The 26,787-nt window shown below is 37.2% G+C and overlaps 1 protein-coding gene across 1 annotated transcript; it reads right to left on the reverse strand.

Moving 5' to 3' along the window:
- Positions 1–7,705: 7,705 nt before the first annotated feature.
- LOC129257989 (rab proteins geranylgeranyltransferase component A 1-like) lies at positions 7,706–25,351 on the reverse strand. The gene is made up of 6 exons (XM_064096119.1): positions 25,268–25,351; positions 23,529–23,625; positions 21,058–21,156; positions 20,509–20,681; positions 20,089–20,196; positions 7,706–10,162 (listed from the first exon to the last, which is right to left on the reverse strand). The coding sequence occupies exons 1-6, from the start codon at positions 25,349–25,351 to the stop codon at positions 9,713–9,715; spliced, it is 1,011 nt and encodes a 336-aa protein (XP_063952189.1). The 3' UTR covers positions 7,706–9,712.
- Positions 25,352–26,787: the final 1,436 nt, after the last annotated feature.

Consider the following 26,787-nt stretch of genomic DNA (forward strand, 5'->3'; position numbering starts at 1 on the left):
ACTAAATCCACTTTTATTTTTCTGTAAATCAAGGTTTGTAAAATCTAGCATTATCAATTTTAAAAGAATTTTCGAATTTTTATTTTTCATGGATTATCTCCTTTAGGAACAAAACCCAAATAAAATGCAAATTTTTGCCAATTTAGACATAGATGTTGTTTGAAGGTTTGCATGGTGGCTTGTACAATCGCTGAAGTGGTTTACGGTACACCTTGTGGAGTGTTATAGAAACGGTGGATAGAAGAAGAAAAAGGAAAATGGATAGGCGAGAAAGTGGAGATTTGAGAGGAGAGTATTCTTTTCTTGAATGTAGTCCTAAAAAGGACTGTAAACCAGAAGAGATTGATGAGTTGAAAAACAGTTTGAGTAGTAGGATGGATGAGGAGATGCTGGCTCGAGTCAGCGAGTAGAGATGATGAGTAGAAGCAGTAGAGAGACTCGACGTTTCGGGCAGGTTGACTGTCCGTCTTCAGGAGACTCTACTCTCAAATACCCACTTTCTCGCCTATCCATTTTCCTTTTTCTTCTATCCACTTGCCACCCTAACACAAAAGTTGACGCTTAATCATTCACTTGATATTTAAGATTGATTGTGCATTATAGTCAATAGAATCAAACGTAGAAAACTGCTCTACAATCAATACTAAGATTTGTGTTACAGGGGGATTACAGGCCCTACAGATCTGCTTTTCGTGTGCAAAATTCTTTCCCGCGACACCTGAACCATACATACGTGTATCGAAATGCAGGACCTAAAATAGAATAGGACATGGATAAGATATAGATCATTACAGTTCATAGAATCGATATTGCATTTAATGTGGATTATTGGTGGATGACTGGCAATTGATTCCATGGGTAAGATCACCTCTCCAGCCGAAACCATTTCGCATGCATTGATATGTACACAGCGTATGCAATACGTACGTTTGAACATGCGGGTTTCTTTTGTTTACTCCTTCTACACAAACATTATGCCTCTAGCACACGATGTAATGGGCATTATGTTTTACTTTCCCTAGAAATGGGGGATTAGATTCAAATTCCGGGGGGACCACTTCCATTGATGAGTGGATACCGACCATGGGGTTTCGAAAAGTACCCTATACAAGGGAAGCCAGTCTTTTCCAGATTATGACAATGCATCTTTTAACAAGTATTTGGCTTGTGAAACCCTACAAGTATTTGAAATATATCCCCTTTTTCAGTATTTTAATAATAGTTTTGGACACCTTTATAACATTACATAGGCCTATACGTAACGTACTTGCCCACTCTTTCCCTTTTTACGCGTGGTTGCGCCTGGTATCCACTCTTCAATGGAAGTGGGCCCCCCGGGCGGCCTCTCGAGCTCTGGGAGGAACCAAATGTGGATTTGGAATGCGGTTCTGACTCTCGCCTTGTAATCAGAGGGTCGTGTGTTCGAATCCCACCATGGCCTAGCGTCCTTTGGCAAGGCGTTAATCCACACTTTGCCACTCTCCACCCAGGTGTTAAATGGGTACCCGGTAGGATGTGAAAGCCTATATGTAGTATGCCTAGCAATTGAGTCTTGGAACTCTTGTTGGAATGCTCCCCAGGGAGTGGAGAAGGTGCATACATTGTATGCGGGCATGCGATGATCCGATGACCGGGGTAATAATATGTCTGTAAAGCGCTTAGAGACGTCGTTCTGATGTATTAAGCGCTATATAAATGCGGAATATTATTATTATTATTATTTGGAAAGTCGTCCTAAATCGGATATATCGCTGTTACCATAGTAGCAACCAGAATTTTGCACATGAAACGCAAATTGAATGTTTCCGTTCCAGATGCGAAACAAAAAAAAATAATCTCATGTCACACAATTTGCATTGCAGGACAGAGTTTTACGACCATGACGACGGGCCCAAAACTCTCATCCAATATCAACTAACGTAAATAAGCGTTTGCGTTCTTCCAACGAAATGTCAGGACTGTTTCTATAACACTCCACATGGTGTACCGTAAACCACTTCAGAATTTTTTTTTTAGACATGATTGATATTGGATATTGAATAAAAAACACAAACCCAGGACCAAAATCCAGTTAAAACCAATTGAAACCAGTTGGCCAACTGGTTTCAATAGGGAAATTGGAACAACTGGTTCCAATTGCAACCAGTTGCCAATTGGTTCTTTGACTAGCAGAGTACATTTCACATCTTTTCTGATGTTTATCCATTGGAAATTACAAAAAGAAAAAAAAAAAAAAATTTGTCATCTTGACAAAACTGTTTTATATCCAATTCCAAAAGGAGCTAAATCCAAAAATATTCATAAAAATTGCAAAATTCTGTTATTTTCAGCAAAATTTGCACTATTTGGTGTGAACTTGTATCCACAACATGCACCTAAAAAAATTGAATGCATAACTTTATTTAAAGGAGAAATATATTGATTATGAATATGGCCTTATTATATATCAGTGGAAAGGTAATCATGTGAGGATTACCATTAGGTCATTCAAAAATAACGAAAATAATACATAAGGTGGAAATCGCCAATTAAAAAGCGCTAAAATGCCTCTCCGAAATATGCCTCGCATCGGTCTCTGAATTGACTAGAATTTGATGACGTCACTGTCTGTACGAGAGGCGTGATTGGCTCTCCCACGTCAAGCTCCACTTGCATGCAAAACCTGTTGCGAGGGTACGTTTTCTCCACACTGACACTGAATACTTCGATCATGAAATGAAAGAAAACCCAGAAGTTTATCTAGATTTGGATTTTCAAATTGATGATTATGAAGATGAAGAGAATGATGATAAAGTTTCTAACTCTAGAAAAACAAAGTGACGTGGATGGTGGTAAATTAAGGGAATTACGCCGGTGATGATGAGTAGGACAATTCAACTTGCAAGCCGATTCGCTACCAACGCATGCAGCTGCTAGCTGCACCGCGGGTCAAATCCATGAAAATGAATTCCATGCAGCATGACCACATCCAGACAGAGTCTCTTTCCTCTATCAACAACATAATGAGAAGGAAAATAATAAAATAACTGTACTTACAAATAAGTGAATATATCCGAACCTAGGCTGAAGGTAAATCAACTCAAGGAATAGCTGCAGACGATATGCACCGACGATGAATTTCACGTGGCTGGAATAGATTGTCACTCGTTCTGTTAGATAAAATTTATATCTCATTATTTTGACTAAATTACGAAACTCGGAGAATTAGTATTCTACATAAAAATTAAGTAACACCTGGTACTATTTTTTGAATTACGAGAAAATATTTTTGAAGCAAAGAAATTGAGGTAAATTAAAATAAGATATAAAGGATCATCCACTTAGCCGCATGCGATTGTAAACAAACAATCAAAAGCACATGGCCAGCTTGCTCCACTGAACTGAAAATACGTATCTTCAGTTCAGTGGCTTGCTCGCCCATAGAGTTGGATAAGCGTAGCTTTATCGAACTCTATGTGCTCGCCTTGCTGATTGTTTACAATCGAATGCGAGCTAGGCGGATGATCTTTTATATCTAATTTTAATTTACCTCATTTTCTTTGCTTCAAAAAGGTTTTATCGTAATTCAAAAAATAGTACCAGGTGTTACTTAATTTTTATGTAGAATACTAATTCTCCGAGTTTCGTAATTTAGTCAAAATAATAGAAATTTTATCTAACAGAACGAGTGACAATCTGCAGCCACGTGAAATTCATCGTCAGTGCATATCGTCTGCTGTTATTCCTTGAGTTGATTTACCTTCAGCCTAGGTTCGGATATATTCACTTGTTTGTAAGTAGGCCTACAGTTATATCATTATTTTCATTCTCATTATGTTGTTGATAGAAGAAAGAGACTCTGTCTGGTCGTGATGGAATTCATTTTCATGGATTTGACCCGCGGAGCAGCTATCAGCTGCATGTGTTGGTAGCGAATCGGCTTGCAAGTTGAATTGTCCTACTCATCATCACCGGCATAATTCCCCTAATGTATACCTCTATCCATGTCACTTTGTTTTTCTAGAGCTAGAAACTTCATCATCATTCTCTTCAACTTCATAATCATCAATTTGAAAATCCAAATCTAGATAAAATTATGGGTTTTCTTTCATTTCGGGATCGAAGTATTCAGTGACAATGTGGAGAAAACGTACCCTCGCAACAGGTTTTGCATGCAAGTGGAGCTTCACGTTGGAGAGCCAATCACGCCTCTCGTACAGAAAGTGACGTCATAAAAAATCCCCAATTTCGCGGACGTAATTCTGCGTGTTTGAAGCATTCAGAGAGAGAACTTTAAACTATCAATTAACTGAGTTCCATCGGTCTCCATGATAAATGATTTACACCATCGTGTTCTCCTTATTTTCTCCTTTAATTTGATATATGATTCTCAATTTTTACGATTTTCAATATATTTCTACTTTAAAATAGGAAAAATAACAAATTTTAAATAGCGCATAGTGGATTTAGCTCCTTTTGGAACAAAACTCAAATTTGCAATTTTTACCAACCTTTCCCAAAAAAATTTCAAATGCGATATGTTGCATTTGATTCCCACGTCTAAGATACATATATTTGCATTAAAATGTAAATTTTGGTCAAAAGTGGATTTAGCTCCTTTTGGAATCAAGCTCTTCATTTATACAAAGCAGTACCACAACCATTTTAGGATCATAGTTGAAAAGACAAAATATCAGACTTAAATATGGTATATTAATTATCTTTATATCAATTACATACTGTACAGCGCGTCCCCCCAAAATGTTGCTCTAATATTTGGCTGAATCTATTGAACAAGTGGAACGCCTCTGGCAGTCTCGCCTGCATTACGCGATTCGATATAGCAGCAGTGCTGACTTTGAAAACGGCTATTAAATAATTATTCACAAAAGAAAACTCTCTATGACCCAACATGATCATGGGACCTAAGACATGTGCAAAACAATAATTCATACTTGATTATCCTTATGTGACATACATGTAAGTTATGATGCTAATTCAACAAATACCCCCAACACGGCCAAAGTTCATTGACCCTAAATGACCTCTGATTTTGGTCATGTGACCTGAAATCACACAAGATATTCAGGGATACATGGTTACTCTTATGGCTCAAGTTTCATGAACTAGATCTATAAACTGTTCCAAGTTATGATGGCAATTCCACAAATACCTCCAACATTTTCAAAGTTTGTTGACCCTAAATGACCTTTGAACTTGGTCATATGACCTGAAACCCACAAAGGATGTTCAGGGATATTTTTTTTTTTTCTTATTTCTAAGTTTCATGAAACAGATCCATAAAATTCAAAGTTATGATGACAATTCAACAAATACCACAAACATGGCCAAAGTTTGTTGACCCTAAATGACCTTTGATCTTGGTCATGTGACCTGAAACTCCACAAGACGGTCAGGGATACTTAAATGCTCTTATGTCAAAGTCATGAAATAGATCCATAAAATTTCAAAGTTATGAGAATATTTCAAAAACTTAACCTTGGTTAAGATTTCGATATTGATTCCCCCAACATTGTCTAAGTTCATTGACCCTAAATGACCTTTGACCTTTGTCATGTGACCTGACACTCAGGCAGAATCTTTAGTAAGACTTGATTACCCTTATGTCCAAGTTTCATGAACTAGGTCCATATACTTTTTAAGTTATGATGACATTTCAAAAACTTAACCTTGGTTAAGATTTCAATGTTGACGACACCGCCGCCGTCGGAAAAGCGGCGCCTATAGTCTCGCTCTGCTATGCAGGCAAGACAAAAATAGAAAATCATTCTTAATTAAATGTATGGTAGTAGGAAGGTCAACTTATGTTTTAACTCCTATAAAAATTTCATTGGTCTATTATGTAACGGTGGTGCTTCTCATCCTATTCCAAGTTTGCATACATGCAGCACTGCTACTACTATTGGTTCTGCACTGCATATCTAGCATATCTACCCCTTTGATCATTCAGAATCGGGAAATTTCCATGATCTAACCAGGCTCATCAAATCACAAGGGCAACAACGTCAGTACTTGACAGTTAATTTCAAGTTTGATAATGGGAGATGCACAGTGATAGACAACATGTCATGCCTAATTCCAACAATAATGCATTCTTGATTTCATTCCTTTTTCATTTTTAAGTTAATGGGCTCAAGTTAATTCACTGTACGTTTTTTAATGAAAAAAAAAGTCTATTTCCACAAATATGTTCGCTTTCGCAAAGTGTGATATATTTGTGGTTTGCCCTTCATTGTTCAGCTTATTGTACTCATTCAATTAACTAGAGCCCATTACCTTAAAAATGAAAAAGGAATGAAATCAAGAATGCATTCATATTTTCTTTCAAGTTGGTGCGTTCATGGATCCCCTATCAATCATTAAAAAAAAAAAAAAATTTGATGGTTACATGTATTTACCCTTCTGCATATGCACAAGTTTATGATTTGATGAGCCTGGATATAAATGTCCCTGCTCAGATCCTGGATAGTAGAAGTGAATGTTGATATGTTAAAGACAATACAGCAGTGTTGCAAACTTGGAATTTTCATAGAAGTTAGATTATGAAATCAGCTTTCTACTGTAAATTTGATTAAGAATACAAACACATTTTGGAATTCAGCCCTATGTCAGAGGGACATTTTTTGGGGGACACGCTGTACTGTTATCAGATTTGATAGCAGTTTTGGAATCGTAATAATATATGTGATTTGTAATGCGCCAAATCCACTCGGCAGAGTGCCCAAGGCGCAGTGAAAGAAGAAAGAAAGAACGAAAGAGAAAAAGTACAAATATAATAGTAATAGATTCAGGAACAATTACATGTAAGAGTAATAGGCATTGAATAGCTATAAAATACTCAACTTAAAAACAAAATAAATTCTGGGACAAATTGTCAATTACATTTTTTTTTTTACCACAAACAAGGCAAAAGCGATTTTGTGTCTCGCCCACTTATGAAAATAACCAGAAATATCGTGATTTGCGAGGGCATGCAACAGAATTGTATCGAAACTTCATTGTGAAATGACTGGGATGGAATAACACTTGTCATAAGACCTTTGCACGTAAACTTTAACGTTGACCTAAAAATGACCTTTGACCTTAATACCATGTGACCTCCGACTGCAGCATAACATGCAGGTCGACTAAGTAAATCTACCATCCAAGTTTTGTTGAAAAGCGACTTACAGTTGTGGAGTTACATGTAGGTGTCATAAGAGTCTTGCATGTAAACTTTAACATTGACCTGAAAATGACCTTTGACCTTAATACCATGTGACCTCCGACTGCACCATAACATGCAGGTCGCCTAAGTACATCTACCATCCAAGTTTTGTTGAAAAGCGACTTACAGTTGCGGAGTTAGGTGTCATAAGAGAGTCTTGCATGTAAACTTTAACGTTGACCTGCATGTAAACTTTAATGTTGACCTGAAAATAACCCTTGACCTTACCATGTGACCTCCCACTGCAGCATAACATGCAAGTCCCCTAAGTCCATCTACTATCCAAGTTTGGTTGAAAAGCGACTAACGGTTGTGGAGTTATGTGTCATTAGGTTTGTGACGGACAGACGACATTTGGATCCCTAAGTCTCGCCTTCACCTCTGGTGGGCAAGACAAAAATTGATTACTTTGTAAATATATTTAATTAACAAATGATAATTCCATGTGTTGACTTGTAAATACTTAAGAAAACTTCAGTACGATATATACATTTATACTTGAGTTTTCAGCAAAATAATTTTATTTCCAAGTAAAAATCAAGAACTCCTGTGTGCCATAGGCCTTACAAATGAGTTTCAGATAGATTTAACTCTAACCAGGCAGGGCTTTTATAGGTGTTAACTGGTCGTGGTTGGGGGGGGGGGGGGGGGGAGGGGGAGTTGAGTCAACCCACCTTGAGATCTCAGCTGCCGATAGCGTGAACGCTGTGAAAATTGGCATAAATAGTGTGGGATGTAATCTACAAGGCTGTATGGTTAATTCTTCCAAAATGTTTTAATTTGAATTAATCATGCTATTTTACGCGGAAACCATACTTATTGCTCTATTTCACTATAAAAAGCTCCTTGAATGCTAGTTTATTGACCTATTGTATTCTTTTTTTTCACCAAATTTATAGCAGAGCCTTTTACATGTATCAATACATTTATGGTAAACAATTTCAGCTTTTGAAAGTAAAAATAATATCTTTATCAATAAAATAATAATAATTAATTTACATTGGCTTTGTACAAAAAAATCAAGTTTTGGAGTAATTTTTGGTCTGACATGTATGCACTTACATAATGTTGCATGATTTTTCAACCGCATACCCGGACATTGTAAATTTGGTCTCAAAAGATGCGCAAGACTTTAAAGTAAAAGTTAGTGAGCGGCATGGTCGGAAAATTTCAAGCGAATGGTTAAACCCCCGTCACACTAGAGGCGGAATGCCGTCGGAATGGAATTTCTTGGTACATTCCTGGATATTCGAAGCGCATTTAAAAATTCTGACTACATTCTGAGTGCATTCCAGACATTCGGGTCCATTCTTGTGACCGGCCCGAATGTTTTGCTCATGTTCAAAACTTTCGAAGTGCATTCGAAGTGGAGAAATATCGAACGACATTCGAAGTGCATTCTGACTGCTCTCTGACTGCATTCTAAATATTCTTACCACATTCTAAGAGCATTCTTAATATTCTTCCCGTGTTCCGACTGTATTCGACAGTCAATACACCCGGAATGTGCAAGAATCATTCAAGGCGGGATCGAAGGACGTTTTAAGTATTCGAACGACATTTTTGCAAAAGTAGTGAAAATTTCAAATTCCCTCCCGAATGTGGCACGAATTTTGAAAGTTCTTCATTCCGGCTGGTTCTGCTCGATTCCTGCTGATTCCGAATAAGTGTGACGGGGGTATTATGGAAAATGGGAAAGGGGGGAGAGGGGGTTGATTCAACCCAATCTCCCCGGCGGTTTTAGGGTTATATGTCAGATTTAACGTGAAGAGCAGTGGAAGATGCATTTTCACTCAGCTCTTTAAAGGTTAAGTTAACATTAGCCACATACATACAAGAAGAATATAACCAGAGGCTCGCTATGAGGACATCAAAATTTCATTGAAATGATTAAAGAAAACTAAAGCATAATAGAAAATATAAAAAATTACTTGAAAAACTATAAATCATGGCACTTGTAAACAGTGATACAAGTATGAACAACAAATACGATCTGCAACATTCTTAAGAGGGTTTTTTTTCATTTGCTCACATGATTGATTCAATTACTACATATCATGAAACATGTAATGCATTGTTATTTCAATTAATTGCTTCTTCATTATTAAATCAATTACAACAGTTCAACCCTAACTACATCAGGCTATTTTGGCTATATTCCTGCCTCAAACTGACAAAATTGTAAATGTACATTTTTTTTCATGTAATTGCTCTAAGTTGATTATGCTTATTCATGCGTTATTAATATGTGAAATCCTAATTTTTGCTCTAATTCTTTAAATAAAGCTCTCAATCAGAATCCTACATAGATAATCTAAACAGAAAAATTGACGATTTTATATTTCACTTAATGAATTAGATTTAAATAAATTAAGATACTTAATTCTGATGTTGTCTGTTCATAGGTATATGCCCACTTCCCCTGAACATATGTTCAACTACCAAGATAATAGGGGAGAGGGAACTTCTATAAACCCAGTACAGCAAGAATGTGAAGTTCAAATGTTATTTTTCCTGCCATTTTCTCTCTTCTGACATTACAGTCTGCTCTTCTGATGTTCTTATCTTCTCATCTTCTGATATTTTTGTCTCCACTGACGACGCTGTAACCTCCTCTTCCGACGTTCCCATCTCGTTTTCTTCTGACATTCTCCTCTTGTTCTCTTCTGATGTTCCCATTTCGTTCTCTTTCGAAGCTCCCAATTCGTTCTCTTCTGATGTTCCCATTTCGTTCTCTTTCAAAGTTCTCACCTCATTCTCTTCCGATGTTCCCATTTTGTTCTCTTCCGATGTTCCCATTTCGTTCTCTTCCGATGTTCCCATTTCGTTCTCATCCGATGTTCCCATTTCGTTCTCTTCTGATGTTCCATTTTTGATCTCTTCTGAAGTCCTTGTCTCCTTTCTTGACCCCAGAGTCTCATCATTAACAGTTGCACTGTTTACCTCAAAACCAGCCTTCCAATGAATGAGAACACAGAGAAATATAGATTATAAACAAATGGATTCCCCCAAACAAATTAATAATTTATTTTATCAGGAATAATTCATTTTCCCCAATTGTTTTCACAATTTTCTTCTTTGTTCTTCATGTAATTATGCTCAAACAACCATAACAAGACAATATCAAAGTAAGAAATGTTTCCATACGCTCCTCAAATAAGTTTGGAAATCTAACTTTGAAATTAACTTTGAAATGTGGGGCAAGGTCAAAATTCTAAAGTTGCAAAAGGACACAATATTGAAAGTCACTGTTCTTTTTTTCTGTGATGATGAGTGAGTTTCTCAGCTGTTTCTTTTGTTTTCATGCACCTTACTATCAACATTAACATGAAATCAAACACATCTCTGCACAAGCAAACACATACAGTAACAAACAAACATGCAAGGGTATTTCTAACTACGACTCAAACCATGTTATCTCAAAGGATCATCACTACATAAACCACAACAAAACATCAAAAATGAAGAAGCAGGGGCTTTATTTGAATGGATGTTCATCTCTATTGACACAGACAAAAGAATGTTCATGTTCTTTATTGACCCTTCATGACTATTTCTGTTTGTTTTGCAGCTTTTCAATTCAGACCTCATCATACACTTTTGAATCCTGCTCTTTTCGTGATGGCATGATTATAACAAGCATGGCATCAGTTTAAAGAGAATTAATCTTTTGAATGATATCAAATATGCATTGTGTAAAATTGGGAGTCGGGGAAAAATTAATGGCCAACCTCAGATTTCCAAACTTTTTTTTTGAGGGGTTTAGGATAGTGTAGTGATATCATTTGGCATAATAGTGAAACAAGCACAAAAATCTAATGAAATCTGTTTATCATAAAGGACACATCCGTTATTCTATTAAAATGTCACAATTCATGAGAATGATGACTTAACCATCTTTGGGCCCTGAGCCCCTGACCAATGCTAGAATGAACACAAATAAATAAGCTGCAAAGCTCATCCATGCACTGTGGTCAGTGGCTCACTGATACAAATATAAAACCTGATTACAAATGAGAGAAGTTTACAGTCTCATTTGCATATTCATGCTCCAACATGTGCAACCATCCATGTTTTTGGTAGATTTATATCTCAGAATCTGTGAAAGATTGCAAGACTAGTGGGTAAAGATGGTTGGGATAATGAATTGCAATGTTTTTCTGAGAAGGTCCTTATAGACCTTTGGAGAGGGGGAAAAAAAGAGACTGTACTATAATATTCATCTCTGTACCTTATCCTTACACCAAAAGTTAATCATGACACAATGTAACAAGATGTAGGAGAGCAATTTACATCTTTCCCAGTGTCCATTCACGACTGCACATAATAAAAATTGATGCTGATGTCAGACAAAGAATATACATGTACTACATACTAACAGTTTCAAATAATGAACTCTGTGACCTTAGACCTCGTGATCCCAAAATGTACTCAAATCATCCTCTCTCGCATATAAAAGCAAGATTACAAGAAGAAGATATTTTGGGTTATGTAACAACTTTCATAACCTTTATCATTGTACGTACATGTATCCCGTTAGCTGTGTACAAGCATACAAATACTTGCCATCAAATTTGTGTTAAATATAATGTCTGTGCCATTGCATAAAACTTTCTGCTTTTTTTTTTTTATTATTATTATCATTTATGTTTTTTTTTTTTTGTTCTAATGATGTTATGATCATTTTTAAATAGTTTAATTATGTTTGATTTGTTATTTTTGTTTATACTTGGTTCGTGTTGACCCAATAAAACACATAAATACAAAAAAACTTTCATAACCTTTGAACTTGTGACCCTAAAATCTACTCAGATTACTACTTCCATATGCATGTATCAGACTAGTTTGATTTCATTTCAAATAGTAATTTAGCTATGATTAGAACAAAGTAATTATGGGTATGTAATAACCTCTCTGACCTTTGACCTTTACACTCCAAAAATAAATCAGATTATTATTATTTTCCTATATGCATACTTGGATAGTTGATCTGTTAAATGGTTCTTTAGTTAGGCGGGACGTCAATATCCGGGAGGGGTGTGCAAACGCGTTTGCACGCCCTCATTACTTTTCATGCAAGTTAATGAGGTTGAATTTGCATATCAATAGAGCACCCCTGCGATCATCGCGGAGTGACATAACGAGCCCGTGCAGTCACGTTCTGGCACTTCTATTGTTCGCGGGCATTGGGCTGGCAAGCCTAGAGGAATTTATTGGCGCGTGTAGAGAAGTTCCTTACCTCAATTGTTTGCCGTGAAATGTTGTGAGGGTGCAACTACTAGTATAATGAATGACGATGTGTGCCGTAATTAATTGGTTGGCGTGACAAGTATTCAAAGGGACAAGAACCTGGACGCAAATATTTTGCTCCGGCGAATCGCTTATTCATGCTTATACCTTGGTCACATTTGCCATACGGCGGCCGTACGGCGAATCGATAACAGCCGTTTTAACATTTTATGTACGAGCTACATAATGTGGTTTGTATAAAAATGAATAAAACGGCTGTATTCGACTCGCCGTACGGCCGCCCTAGAGCAAATGTGACCAAGGTATGTAGTACCTGATGATGTGAGCTTCAAAAAATATGTATATAATTCCCGTTAATTCCTGACAAAGATGGACAGGAAAATAAATTTTGTTTTGGCTACCAGCGGAAGTAAAATGCGATCCGTCAAAGCATTCGATCAACCGCGGCGACCGCGCACAACGTCTACAGGCGCTGGACCCACTGAATCAGCTTGCAGAGCTCTGTTCGCTCCTGAAGATGTGATTACAACCATGCCTAATAATTCCAAAAGCGCTGACAAATACGGCCGCATTGTCACTGGTACGAGATTCCTCTGAATTAGTCCTCAGAAAAGTTTAGTCACGACTCCGTATCGTTCTTGCTGTATACCCGCACGCTTAATATCAGTTTTACAGATACCATGTGCGCGCAAGCATACACAATACAAGGTACTTGAGGCAGAGCTTTGCCGCTATGAAACAAAATTATCTTTACGCTACGTATATAGCTCTAATAGCTCTAGCTTTTGCAGTAGCGTACGCAGGATTTTTGAAAGGTAGAGTTCGAGTTGAATGAAAATTTGACAGAGGTTTTCGCCCCCCCCCCCATTAGGTCTTTTCATAACAAAAAAAAATTACAAGCAAATTTTTTAATCTAAGTGGAGGGGGGGGGTGAACTCCTGCAACATTCCCTGACCTTACCGCGGTCATTTTTGCTCTATGACGGCCGTACGGCGAGTCAAAAACGACCGTTTTAACATTTTCTTTGTGTAAAAGCTACAAACACGTGGTCTGAATAAAAATGGATAAAACAGGTGTTTCCGACTCACCATACGGCCGCCGTAGAGCAAATAAAAATTATGACCGAGGCATTAGGAACGCAAAATCATGAGGATGGAAACTTGGATAAAGCAATGTTCATTATTCAATATTTGTTATGACTTCTCTTAATATCATGAAATGGCTGAGCAAATTAATTGTATATTTCTTAAAATAACTCAAAATGATGAAACGAGTATTGATTTGAAATTATGAAATGATGAAGATTGACTTGCATTTTTACATTACAAATTTTTATTTTGCTTCTCAAATGGGGGGCATGGACCGACTGTGCCCCCCCCCCCTGCGTCCTCCAATGCTCATCATGGGTACTAGCATTCGTATTTATGCATACAACTTATTGAAATCCTCATCCATTCCCATTTCCCAGTCATGTTCAGTACTCAATCTCCTTTGTTATTCGTTCTTTGAGTAGTTCGTATTGGTCAAGAATTTGTTTAAATTATTCTCAAGACCCCAATGCACTTGAGTTACTTCGTTTTAGGAAAGATAACTCTTCCCTTTGAAGCTTTGAAGTGAATGCCCCGGAGCGACTTGAATGGGTTCTATTAACTACACCTTCTCGCACGTGTTGCGAACAAAGAAGGTGTGAACATTACAATTAACAACTAACAATAGGAAGAATCCGTTTCAACTGAAGTTACGCAACGATCTCTGATAATCTCTAATTGTGCTTTCTTGACCCCAATGAATCATCCCAAACCACATTGTACATACAATCACGGAACTACTACAAGTAGTCAGCGTTTGTGAAAACGGAATGATGATCGAGGATGATATAATGGTGATGGTAATAATGATGTTGGTGTTAATGAAGAAGGATAAGGAGGATGAGGATGAAAGCAGTGGTAATAATGATGATAATAACATTTTTTTGTTTTTTAATTTATAAACATAATGATGTGTGAATAAAAAAAACAAGACATTATGATCGTGATGATGATATCGAAAAGAAAGGTAATGATGGCTGATTATGATAATGGTGATGATTATGATTGTAATCCCAACGATGATGGCAATGACAAGAATGGTGATAATAATAATTATAATGTTGATATAATGATGATGGTAATAATGATCGTAATTGATCACGAGAATATTTATTACGACAAGATTGGTGATTATGGTAGCAATAATAGTGATGATCAGAGGATAATATTTCGCTGTGGGGGACAATAATGATGCACCCTATGAACAAAGGATATATCCTCTGCTCCGCCGCCCGCGGTGATGATTAATGTTTTATGATGATGACGGTGATAATGACAGTGATGAAGGTGCCGAGATTAATTATGATAATAATCCTAGTTTTGATGATTACAATGATTATGATTATGGCGTGGGGGAAGGGGCATGTTTGTCGAGATTGAATTTCATTTGAAAATTAAAGGTAGGTCCTAGACTGAACAGTTTCATGAGTGTTTCTCACCAAGGCGAACTTCTACTTCAAGCTAATTACGGAGCTGCAACTCTCTTCAGTTGGTTCGAGATTCGACCCATGAACCTCATATACAGAGAACGAATGATCAATAACCAGGTAACATAATTGTATACGATGTCAATTATGGACGAATTTTTCTCCTTATGTCTTATTTATCGTATGGTTGACATCACAATGAGGCAAAATTTGATTGCATGGTGACTTCTTAAAAAAAATCCTAAGTTTGGGATTTTTAAGGGGAAGGTAACACTTATGGTGGATTTTCCCAACAAATATGATTTTTGAAACTTGTAAGAATGATGGTTGAGTGAACAGGAATTGTAAATTTAGTGTAGCCTATTCATCTTGTAGACCTAAGCAGTGTGTTTTGTGAGTCGGAGTAATGTGATGGTACCTGTTACAAGCGAGAGGGCGAGATATGGTAAGACTTGGTTGAAAGGGCATTCATCATCTTTTTGTCATTTTACAAATAAAATTCTTATGTATCTCCACCCCCCCCTCAATTTCCCAGACCCCTCTCACTTCCTGGATGGTAGCCTATTCAAAACTTATTTGCCACTGAAGTGACCGGTGGCTGATAGTCATTTTTTTTCTTTCTTTTTATTAAATGATTACCAAGAAATTTACTTGATTATAATTTATAAAATACTTTATTGAAAGACTGAATGTTTGATTGATTACATTGCCCATTGAAATAGTTGATTTATTGATAAATTGTTGATAGGAAAAAGTTGATGCCCCAATTATCATTATAATTAAATTAACATTCTGCTCTGGACTTCACGCGTACATGACAATAAAAATCAGTCACTCAACAGAAGGGGAGGGCGAGAGAGAGGGAGGGGGGCTAAAATGTTCTGTTGACCATTTTTCCATCAACCTACTTCTCCCACTTACGTCCAATCTCACCCCCTATTTTCCTGACTCCAATGAACACATTGCTGAGAGCCACATGATAATGTTGCCCAAGATGTGTAATTTTTGTTCAATTTAATAATTTATGAAACTTGCTTGAACATTCCTAACTGGTTGATCAATAATTTATCACAATGCCCTTAACATTGCAAGTTCCAAAGGCAAAGCCAAATGATTTGCCCCTCAAAAACTGACAAAAAATGGAAGGCTAATTCCAGCCCAGCATAATTTTCATACCCTTTGTTTCAGTAGGCAGTGTTCGCTCAAACGTGATAGTATTTCAACTTTTTGGTGTCATATGAAAGTTGATTTTAATGGCTTCCATAACATGTAAGTCTTTCCCCCCAAAGTGATATATTTGGGGGGCGCACTGTGGTAGTAGAAGGGAATAATTATAATGCCCGTAAAAGAAAAAAATGATAAAATAACCAGAGAACCAAATAAACGAAAATCCATACTCCACAACCCGAGCCTCAAAATAGAGGCTTTTTCAAAAGTCAGGCAAATGCAGAACTTGCTCTTGTACAAGTGACTCGACCCTGGCCTGGTACTTCTCCAGTACCCAGTAGAGTCGAGACGACGCGTCGCGACGGTTGGCCGTGGATCTACCGGTAGTCAACGGGGGTCAACGCTTGTGCAGTCGGAGGCAGCCGGACTTGTGCAAAACAATTCCACTCACAAAATTTACGATTGGAAGCCAGCATTAAGAGAAATGTAACAAAGTCGGGTACAAATACATATTTCTAATACCGGTAGATATAAAACTTTAATGCATGACTGATTACGACCCTTTATGTGATAATCGCTTCTCTCCAAGTCGGATCTGACTTTAAGATACTAGTACTAGATAATCTACACATTTTCAAGTCTTATTATGGTTTCGGCAAAGTGAAAATAAAAGATCAATACAGTCGAGCCATAAGAGAAAAATTACGAGGAAATTCATTACGTGCAAGTCAAATATCTTAGAGTTCAGAAAATTTTGATTACATTTAGAGCCAGGGGGGGGGGGGGGGGTACTTACGAAATAAGGTATACGGGGATGTGCCGCTGAAATGGGTCGCTCTTTTGGAAGAAATCTCTAAACACGGGGTATGGTTTTATGCTGGAAAATCCCTAAACATGCATGGCCCCAATTTTTAGATACTTGCTTTTAGATACATGGGTTCATGCCCCCAATTTTTAGATATTGGCCTTAAACATGGGTCCATATTCTCAAATTTGGGGTGATAACCTTTTCGGTCAAGTTTTAAGCCCTAATAATGCATATCAATTCCTTTCATAGGAAAAGCGCTCCTCACAATTTCCGTATATTTGGCACCGGCCGTTTGGTACCGCCTTGACCGAACTGTGCGAAGTCTGTGTGTAGAGATAGGCCGGGCCTTAAACACTATTTCTTAAGGGGGCATAAATTGCCATAATTAGGTTTATTGTGACATAATAAAAATTAATCACTGTAATCAATTAATCACTGGGGAAAAAGGATTAAAATGGTACCCACAAAATGAAGAGAAGTACATAAAGGGAAATTTTGTACTTTTTGCATGTCATTGGACGGATGAAGACCCTCATTAAAGTATTGCATACGGGCGGAAGTGCTTGTGCATAGCCTATTTTGTGTTTGTAACTGGTATTCCGTTCTATAGTCTGAATTCTTAACCTTATATCAACTATTTTCTCTCTTTTGGGGATTTTGTAGATTAGCATCTATATCCTGTATTAAATAAACTTGAACTTGATTTTGATACAGTGACCTGAATGTTTTCATAATTTTATATGGCCAACCTCTCCTTCCGGCCCTACCGTTCTATTATGTTTCTTCCTCCCATTGCAGATCCTCTTCCTCTTTTTCCCCCTCCATCTCGAGTAATCACTTTCTTCCTTTCTCACTGACAATAGAGAAGGGGTGCATCCTCCCATTACAGATCCTCTTCCTCTTTTTCCCCTCCATCTCGAGTAATCACTTTCTTCCTTTCTCACTGACAATAGGGAAGGGGTGCAGCTCCGATCGCCTCCTTACATCGAGAGGTACACATCGACAGGGCAAAAAAAAATCCTTTTAATGGAGACCACCCTGCTGATGTCCACATTTAATGAAGTGCATTTACTTTCACAGTATTGACATTTCAGAATCAAATCTATTTTAACTTGTTGACCCCTAAAAACAACTTTAAAACATGTTGTGATAGATCGCACACCCATCTGAGATGTTTGTGACTTCTATTCTGTTTTATTTACCTTTCCAACATCGTCGAGAAAAGACGTATTTAATATTTCTTAACGGAGAACAAGGGATCACAACGAAAGGTATATAAAATATATTTTAACTTGTTGACACCTACAACAATTTTAAAACATGTCATGATAGATCGCTCACTATTCTGAGATGTTTGTGACTTCTATTCTGTTTTATTTATGTTTCCAACATCGTCGAGAAAAGACGTATTTAATATTTCTTAACGGACAACAAGGGATCAAAACGAAAGGTATATCAAATATATTTTAACTTGTTGACCCCTCGAAAAATATGTATCACCAATAAATATGAGATGCTACCAACTTCTATTTTGTTTTATCTACGTTTCCAACTTTGTCGAGAAAATGCATCTTTAATATTTCTTTACGGAGAACAGGGGATCATAACGAAAGGTATATCAAATCTATTTTAACTTGTTGACCCCTAAAAACAACTTTAAAACATGATGTTGTGATAGATCGCACACCCATCTGAGATATTTGTGACTTCTATTCTGTTTTATTTACGTTTCCAACATCGTCGAGAAAAGACGTATTTAATATTTCTTAACGGAGAACAAGGGATCACAACGAAAGGTATATCAAATATATTTTAACTTGTTGACACCTAAAAACAATTTTAAAACATGTCCTGATAGATCGCACACTATTCTGAGATGTTTGTGACTTCTATTCTGTTTTACTTTCCTTTCGTCAATTATATTTCGTCATGGAGAACGGGAGTTCATAACGAAAGGTATACAAAATATATTTTCAGTCGTTCGCCCCTCAAAACAATTTAAAAGCATGTCCTGATCCGCCACCATTTTGCTTGCGCGACTCTCGTAAACACGGATTTTTTTTTTTTTAATTGGTACTTTGTACAGGAAGCTTACCCTAAGCAACCCCTATTCCCCCTCTCGTAGATCCGCCCGCACCTCACGCGCTGCATTTGCTGCAAAGCTTCGCTGCAAATGTTGATCCGACGTGCACGCCGAACACTGACCTCATTTTATGTGAAGTGTACGCTAGCGCGCTGTGTGTGTGTGTGTGTGTGTATGTGTATGTGAACTTGCACTATTCAGTGTATTCTCGTGCGACGCTCCGGCGGATTAGCCAATAGCGATCGGGATAATAATTGCCCCGTTCCCCAGCGTGTACGGATTATGCAAATTAGCTTTAATGTAGAATATAACGGTACTTCGTACTAATCTCTTGGAACTCCTTTGCACACTCTCATTAAGGAACAATGGCTATGCACGCGTTGGAACGCATTTGGGCTTTTGACGCCTCGCCTTATACAACAAGAACAAAGTATTACCTGTAGCCAGATTGTATCTTACCCACCTGTGGCTACATAACAAGATTTCCAAAAGAATATTCCTAGTTTGATTTTACAAAAAAAAAGTTGTGCAGGTAAACTTAATTGTTAATTGTCTGCCTTTGATTGACCTTGACTTTATAATATTTGCCACAACTGTCTCACAGATTAACTTTAACATTTGACCTCTATGACCCAAGTTTAGTTGAAAAGCGAGCAATGATTGCAAAGTGATTTTTTTTGTTGTAAAGTCTTGCAAATAAACATCAGCACATGACCTCAAATGACCTTTCACCTTGCAACGTGACCTCTGACAGCACCAAAACAAGATGGTACCCCTCATGTATCTAATATCCAAGTCTGGTTGCCATTGGACCAGCAGTTGCCAAGTTATGTATCACAAAACTTTCACGACAGACAGACGCCATTTGGATGCATAAGTCTCGCCTTCATCTCCAGTGGGCGAGACAAAAATGGGACAGACAGATGACAACATAAAATGCCTACAGCAACCACCTATGGTGGGCAGAGGCATAAATAAAAATAATGGAAACATTAAATTTTATTTAAATGTAAAGAGAACATTGTACTAAAATTTGAATAGAAATGACACTAGCGCACCTGGGATGTATGCTCATTATTAGGGTCTTCAAATACAAGATCATCTGGATCAGGAGCAGCTGGAAGAAATTCTTCTCCAGGACACAACTTATCAAAGATCTCCTTTGCCTAATAAAACAAAGGTTTGAAATGTATTTGAATTATTAACATCTTCAATACATACATGAATGGTCACAACTGATAAATCCTGTCTTAATTTGGATACTATAATATGACATGGGGTATAAGCAAATGATAATTCTTAAAATCATTTTGAAAAAATGATGCACTGTTTCAGGCATCATGCTGCAATTAATATTACATAATGATATGAGAGTGGTCAAAGAAAAAAGAAAGAGGACACATGTGGCAATATCTGATAATATGGGGCAGTTGAACAATTAAAGAAATTCTCTGATGCTAGTCTTTATTACTTGGTACCTGTGATACAGCATGATCAAATCCAATTGATCCTCCAGCTCCTGCTGTAACATACACATTACCAGGCATTGTAGCTCTAAGAACTTCATCTTCAACTCCAGTCACGTCTTCTTGAGTGAAAAACACTGACCAAAGGATCTTTGGTTTAGCATTATCTACTGAAGGTCCAGATTCTGAAAGTGAGACAATAACTGAATGTTAGGCTAAGATCTGTACCAGTACCAATTGAGCACCAATAGACATCATCTGGATGTAAAGTATATTTGATATTGTTGGTAATATTATGAATGGTGATACAATTTAATACAGATTGCATTGGAGCAAAAACAGCTTCCCATGCATCTTTTATATCTTTATTTCATCTTAACACGAAATGACAATTTATTGTGATGCAAAATAAAGAACATGGGTAGTGGAGGTGTAGATAATTAGACTAAACATAACCATGTCATCATTGATATCAATATAAAACTGTACTACATGTTAAAATCAATGCCTTTCTGGCTACTTAATTTCATAAATATAAATGAGGAAAAATGAAAAATTTACCTTTTGATGCAAACTGAAAGAATGTTTGTACTGTATGGTGCAAGTCATCCTTTGCTGATACATCATTATTGTTGGCTTTAGCAGTCAGGTGCACAATATCTATGGAAAAAAAATATTGCACAAATGTCATTTACGCACAAAGGGCCACCATTACGTGAATCCTGTGTTTAAAAAATACCCCACCAGCTTATAACACAGGAACTCCATTGCCTTGCGTGTTGTGTCAATGGGAGCTCAGGTGGGGTATTTGAAACCCCAATTTCAGATTTTGGGAGAGCTTCATTTCTCTCGTTTAAACTGGGGTGGGGTTCATCTGACTGCTGATAATGCCTTGCGTGTTAGTCAATGGGAGCTCAAGTGGGGTATTGACACCCCAATTTCAGATTTTGGGAGAGCTTCATTTCTCTCGTTTAAACTGGGGTGGGGTTCATCTGACTGCTGATAATGCCTTGCGTGTTAGTCAATGGGAGCTCAAGTGGGGTATTGACACCCCACTTTCAGTTTTTGAGAAAGTTTCATTTCTCTCGTTTAAACTGGGGTGGGGTCGATTTAGTGACTGTAGCTGCTGATAAGAGCCGATAAAACACTGTACATGCCACCACATCAGGCTGATGAACGGCATGGAGTGGGGATCGCAGCTGTCCTTATTACGTATTAGTATAAACAAACTCTTCAGAGCTTCCTGGCTGACAGTAATCTTGAAAGAAAAAATTTGTATTCTATTTGTTTTAGGACATTAGCATGTCTAAAAACGATTCAAAATTTAGATGGAGATCGAACTGAAATTTTGAACGATGCAAAATGACCCACAATTGCCGAAATAACAATAAGTTTTAAAAAATCACCCCCAGTTAACTCCCTCTCTCTCTCTGCCAAGCCTTACATGTATGAAGGTCACTTCTCCTTGGGGGAAGGTGGATTATCTGGGAGAGTGTGTGGTTGTTTACTTAAGGATAACCATTCCTTGTTGATATCGGGGATGGGGGGGGGGGCGAGTGAAAGTAGCTTGGAATTTGAAATTGGGGTGTCAGATGAGATCCATTCTTAAACACAAAGTTTCATAATGACCTTGTAAGAACAATACTCATAGTAAATTTTTAAAAATGACTGGATCTATATCTGTGATTTTTTAGCTAGTGGTTGATTAGACAGTATGAAATATCCTGCATAGGGGGAAGTTATGCTATTCAGCAGCTTTTCAAATCAATCAATTTATTTAATCAATGACAAATGCACAAATTTACATGATATCAGTTTGTATGTAATGCATTTTAAGTAAATATGTCAGTCTATTGCTTTCTAATGTAAGATTATTTGTTCATTATTAAGTTTTTTACAGTAACACAGAAGCCACACAATAAAAAATATTGTTTGGTGACTGTAAATAAACTAATATATTTTATTCTATTTTGATTCTTGTCGAGGTCATATAGTCTGTCAATACCGGAACATCAAATCAGCCATCAAAAGGCATTATATACCTCATATTAAGATTTTTATCTCTGATTGGTCAAAACTGCATCATGTAACGCAGTGCTATTCTGTCTATCATCGTCTCAGGGGTTGGACTTACTGTACATTTCTTCAATTAAACCCTCTGATAGTACTTGCAACCACTGAGGGGCGGGATCACAAGTTGTGTTTCAACGCATGCATGTAGCTGGCTCGAGCTAACTGGCTGCGCATGTAGCTGGCTGTGCTGCTGCTACTCGGTCATGACTGTACGCGCAGCCAACTGCGTGCTGGCTGGCTTGCCAACTAGATTTATCGGTTGTCCTGGCATGGCCAACAGCAGAGCAGCCCCGGGATCAGCTCGTTTAAATTACAACTTAAAGAAATTTAGCAAATCAAATTGACATTAATACACTAGTGGTCCTGAAATTTAATAGACTGGGGATAGAGTTGTGTAATAATTGATGAGTTATAAAAAAAAACAAATATGGACTGCTCTATTCGGATGACAGTGAATATAATCACTCCCTTGGTGCTTTTCATACCCGCCCTTCTATCACCCCTGGGCCAAGGCTTTGGAGTGATAGAAGGGCAGGTATAAAACGCACCTCGGGAATGATAATTTACAGTCATCCTCATGCACAGTCAATATTTGATTACTTTATCATCGACACTTCTTGACAAAAGTCTTGACGGTGACAAAACTACATCTCATTAGTACACAATACATGTAAACATATGGAAAAGATAATTGAAAATTCAATTTGTAATTCTGCAATACGACCTAGGCTTTATTGTACTGCATGATATAAAAAAAAAAAACAATACCTACAACATACATGTATCCATGAGCTTCATTTGGAAATATAATTGAAAGACAAAGAGCTTAACTTACAAAGATTGGGTGCAGCAATACATGCACCCTATGAACCAAGAATGATAATGATTAGAACTTACAAAGATTATGTGGAGTGGCACATGCACCCTATGAACCAAGAATGATAAAGATTAGAACTTACAAAGATTGGGTGGAGCGGCACATGCTGCATACCCTACTTCAATCACATGAACAGGTTGATCTTTCTCATCACACGGTGGTACAGTGAGAAATGTGATCTAAATATATGAAAACAAATACAAAAAGAGTATAAAATACATAGGAAATTAATTATTTTGAGGCATTTTCTTATTTATATTTGTAAGAAATGTCAACATGAATATCCCCCCCAATTAGCATTTAACAAGTAGCTATTTAAAGTGAGTTAAAGGCCAAAGGCAAATATGTGTAGCCATCATGCAATCAGCGGACAAGAACTTAAGGACGTTCCACAGTTAAAGTGAAATCCATGTCATTTTCACCAAACTTTGCACATAGATACTTTAGAACCTTAATACTCGAAATATGCAAAAATTATCATAGGTCCATGTGCTTGATTTTTTGCTATAGAGCTTCAAAGTTCACCCAAATTGATGTTCTTAAGAATTGCGCATTCAAAAGAATTTGGCATTTTTAGACCGTCCAAGATTACTACAATGAGTTTAATTCTATATTACTCAGTCAAAATACGTGAAAAAGTCATCAAATTTCGCAAGAGAGTTAATAATTGTATCGTTAGAATGGAGAATCTATTCATAGTGCTATTTGTTTGCAATTTTAAGTTTAACAGCACTGTCAGTTCTTCAAAATGACGTAAAAGATAACAAAATCCCAATCTAAAAAATGTGAAATTTCAGTAACAAACGACAAACGTACAATAAATGCTGCACTTTATTCAAAATCCATGTCATTTTCACCAAAATTTGCAGAGTTGTAGAGGAAGGTATACCTAAGAGGTACAAACATTAAAAAATAGGGGTTCATGTGCTTGTTTTTAAACTATCAGCATTTTTATTATAGCAAATGTGCTTTTTAAAACACCAAAAATGCGCCGAATGCTTTGTATCTATGTGAAGAAAAAATCAAAACCACTCTACCATTTATTCAAACTCGGGGTAATATTCGTGATTCTTGGCAGCACTGCAGAGTAAACTATTTTGAAATTGTAGATAATTTTTTTTGAATGGTCCATGGAATAATTCAATTTTTTAGCTTCATGAAATAACACATCGGATCTGCAGTTAAAGTGCAGAAGATGAGAAAAATTAGCTCATACCCGCAGCTAATTAATCACCTGTTCATCCATTGTGACGTCAGCGCGCAGAGTGTAAACTATGCGCAGATCATAATGCGCACAAACATAACTGTGGAACGTCCTTAAGGGGGTTAAATTGACCCCCACCCCCGATATATGGTTCTAAAATTATGCACGATCTTGTAAGTGCATATTAGACCAAAAATTGCTATTAAAATGTGAATTTCCGTACAAACTACAAATCCAATGAAATAATGTTTTTAGCCAAAATTTATACTGGTATTATTTCTACTTAATACTCATTAAACTCTATTCATTTCATCTTGTTTTTGATCTGAATAAAGACACCGACATATGCTACATCCATTGCATCTATGACCCGAATCTTCAATGCCAGACACCGACATATCATGCTACACCCATTGCATCTATGATCCGAATCTTCAATGCCAGACACCGACATATCATGCTACACACATTGCATGTATGACCCTTATCTTCATTGCCCGACACCGACATATCATGCTACACCCATTGCATCTATGACCCTTATTCTCATTGCCCGACACCAACATATCATGGTTCCCCTTAAACAGTTACAATAAAGAATGAAAATAAATTCTTACTTGTTGAGTTGTTGATTCCTTGATTGATTTGTCTGTTATTAGTATTCCTCTTGATAGATAACTGGAAAAGAGAAAAACATACATTATACTTCAAATCAAACTCTCAATAGCGGTTACGTATTTCCTCTTTTAGTACTTAATCATCAATTTTCGAATGGTGAAAAACTTGCAGTGACTTGAAAACCTTGAATAATCCTTTCAGCAGCTCCAAAGGTGTCCCAGGATGAAAACATTCAGTGTGAAGTGCCTTGGAGAAGCAAATTGAAATTTCAACTATACATTGTACAATATGAGTGCGCATCTTGCAAGTAAGATCTTGGTTTAGATCATTAGAGACCCACCAGTATTCCTCTTTAATATATTTGGGGGTTGGCTCCTATAACAGATGGCGGCAAGTGGTACAAAATTTCAACAAGAGTGTCGCTAAAGCGATCACATAAAAAGCCGCCTGTAAAGAGGGAAATAGAGTTATTGGTCAAGCAAGAAAAGTGGAAGGTGGTGACATCACCTTTGACTGTCTGACCTCAAAATCAATAGAATTCCTGGGATCTATCCTAGTATCATACACACCAAATTATATGAGCCTATAGGTTAAGTTAAGTTAAAGTTATCGTGTTAACAAGGACTTCAGAAGAATGAGATGAAAACATGTCACTGTGACCTTAACCTTTGACTTAAAAATCAATAGGCTTTCTGGGATCCATACTGGTATCATACACACCAAATTATATAAGCCTAGAGGTTATTAAACTAAAGTTATCGCATTTACAAGGACTTCAGAAAGGTAAGATAAAGAAGATGACATGTGTAGAAGGTACACTGAACAAGAAGATGATATGTGTAGAGGGTGCACTGAGTAAGAAGGTGACATGTGTAGAGGGTGCACTGAGTAAGAAGATGACATGTGTAGAAGGTACACTGAACAAGAAGATGATATGTGTAGAGGGTGCACTGAGTAAGAAGATGACATGTGTAGAAGGTACACTGAACAAGAAGATGACATGTGTAGAAGGTGCACTGAGTAAGAAGGTGACATGTGTAGAGGGTGCACTGAGTAAGAAGATGACATGTGTAGAAGGTACACTGAACAAGAAGATGATATGTGTAGAGGGTGCACTGAGTAAGAAGGTGACATGTGTAGAAGGTGCACTGAGCAAGAAGATGATATGTGTAGAAGGTGCACTGAACAAAAAGATGACATGTGTAGAAGGTGCACTGAACAAGAATATGACATGTGTAGAAGGTGCACTGAGTAAGAAGATGACCTGTGTAGAAGGTGCACTGAGCAAGAAGATGACATGTGTAGAAGGTACACTGAACAAGAATATGACATGTGTAGAAGGTGCACTGAGCAAGAAGATGATGTGTAGAGGGTGCACTGAGCAAAAAGATGGCATGTGTAGAGGGTGCACTGAGCAAGAAGGTGACATGTGTAGAGGGTGCACTGAACAAGAAGATGATATGTGTAGAGGGTGCACTGAACAAGAAGATGATATGTGTAGAAGGTGCACTGAACAAAA

This window comes from Lytechinus pictus, chromosome 3 (genome assembly GCF_037042905.1).
Source record: "Lytechinus pictus isolate F3 Inbred chromosome 3, Lp3.0, whole genome shotgun sequence".
Classification (NCBI taxonomy): Eukaryota; Metazoa; Echinodermata; class Echinoidea; order Temnopleuroida; family Toxopneustidae; genus Lytechinus; species Lytechinus pictus.

Bases quoted from the DNA above. Each gene is read 5' to 3' on its own strand.
- LOC129257989 (XM_064096119.1), bottom strand. From the start codon at position 25,351: ATGTATGTTTTTCTCTTTTCCAGTTATCTATCAAGAGGAATACTAATA. The intron at 23,626-25,267 runs GTAAGAATTTAT...TCATATATTTAG, and splicing joins AGGAATCAACAACTCAACAA to ATCACATTTCTCACTGTACC. The intron at 10,163-20,088 runs GTGCGCTAGTGT...ATTCATTGGAAG, and splicing joins ATAATGAGCATACATCCCAG to GCTGGTTTTGAGGTAAACAG.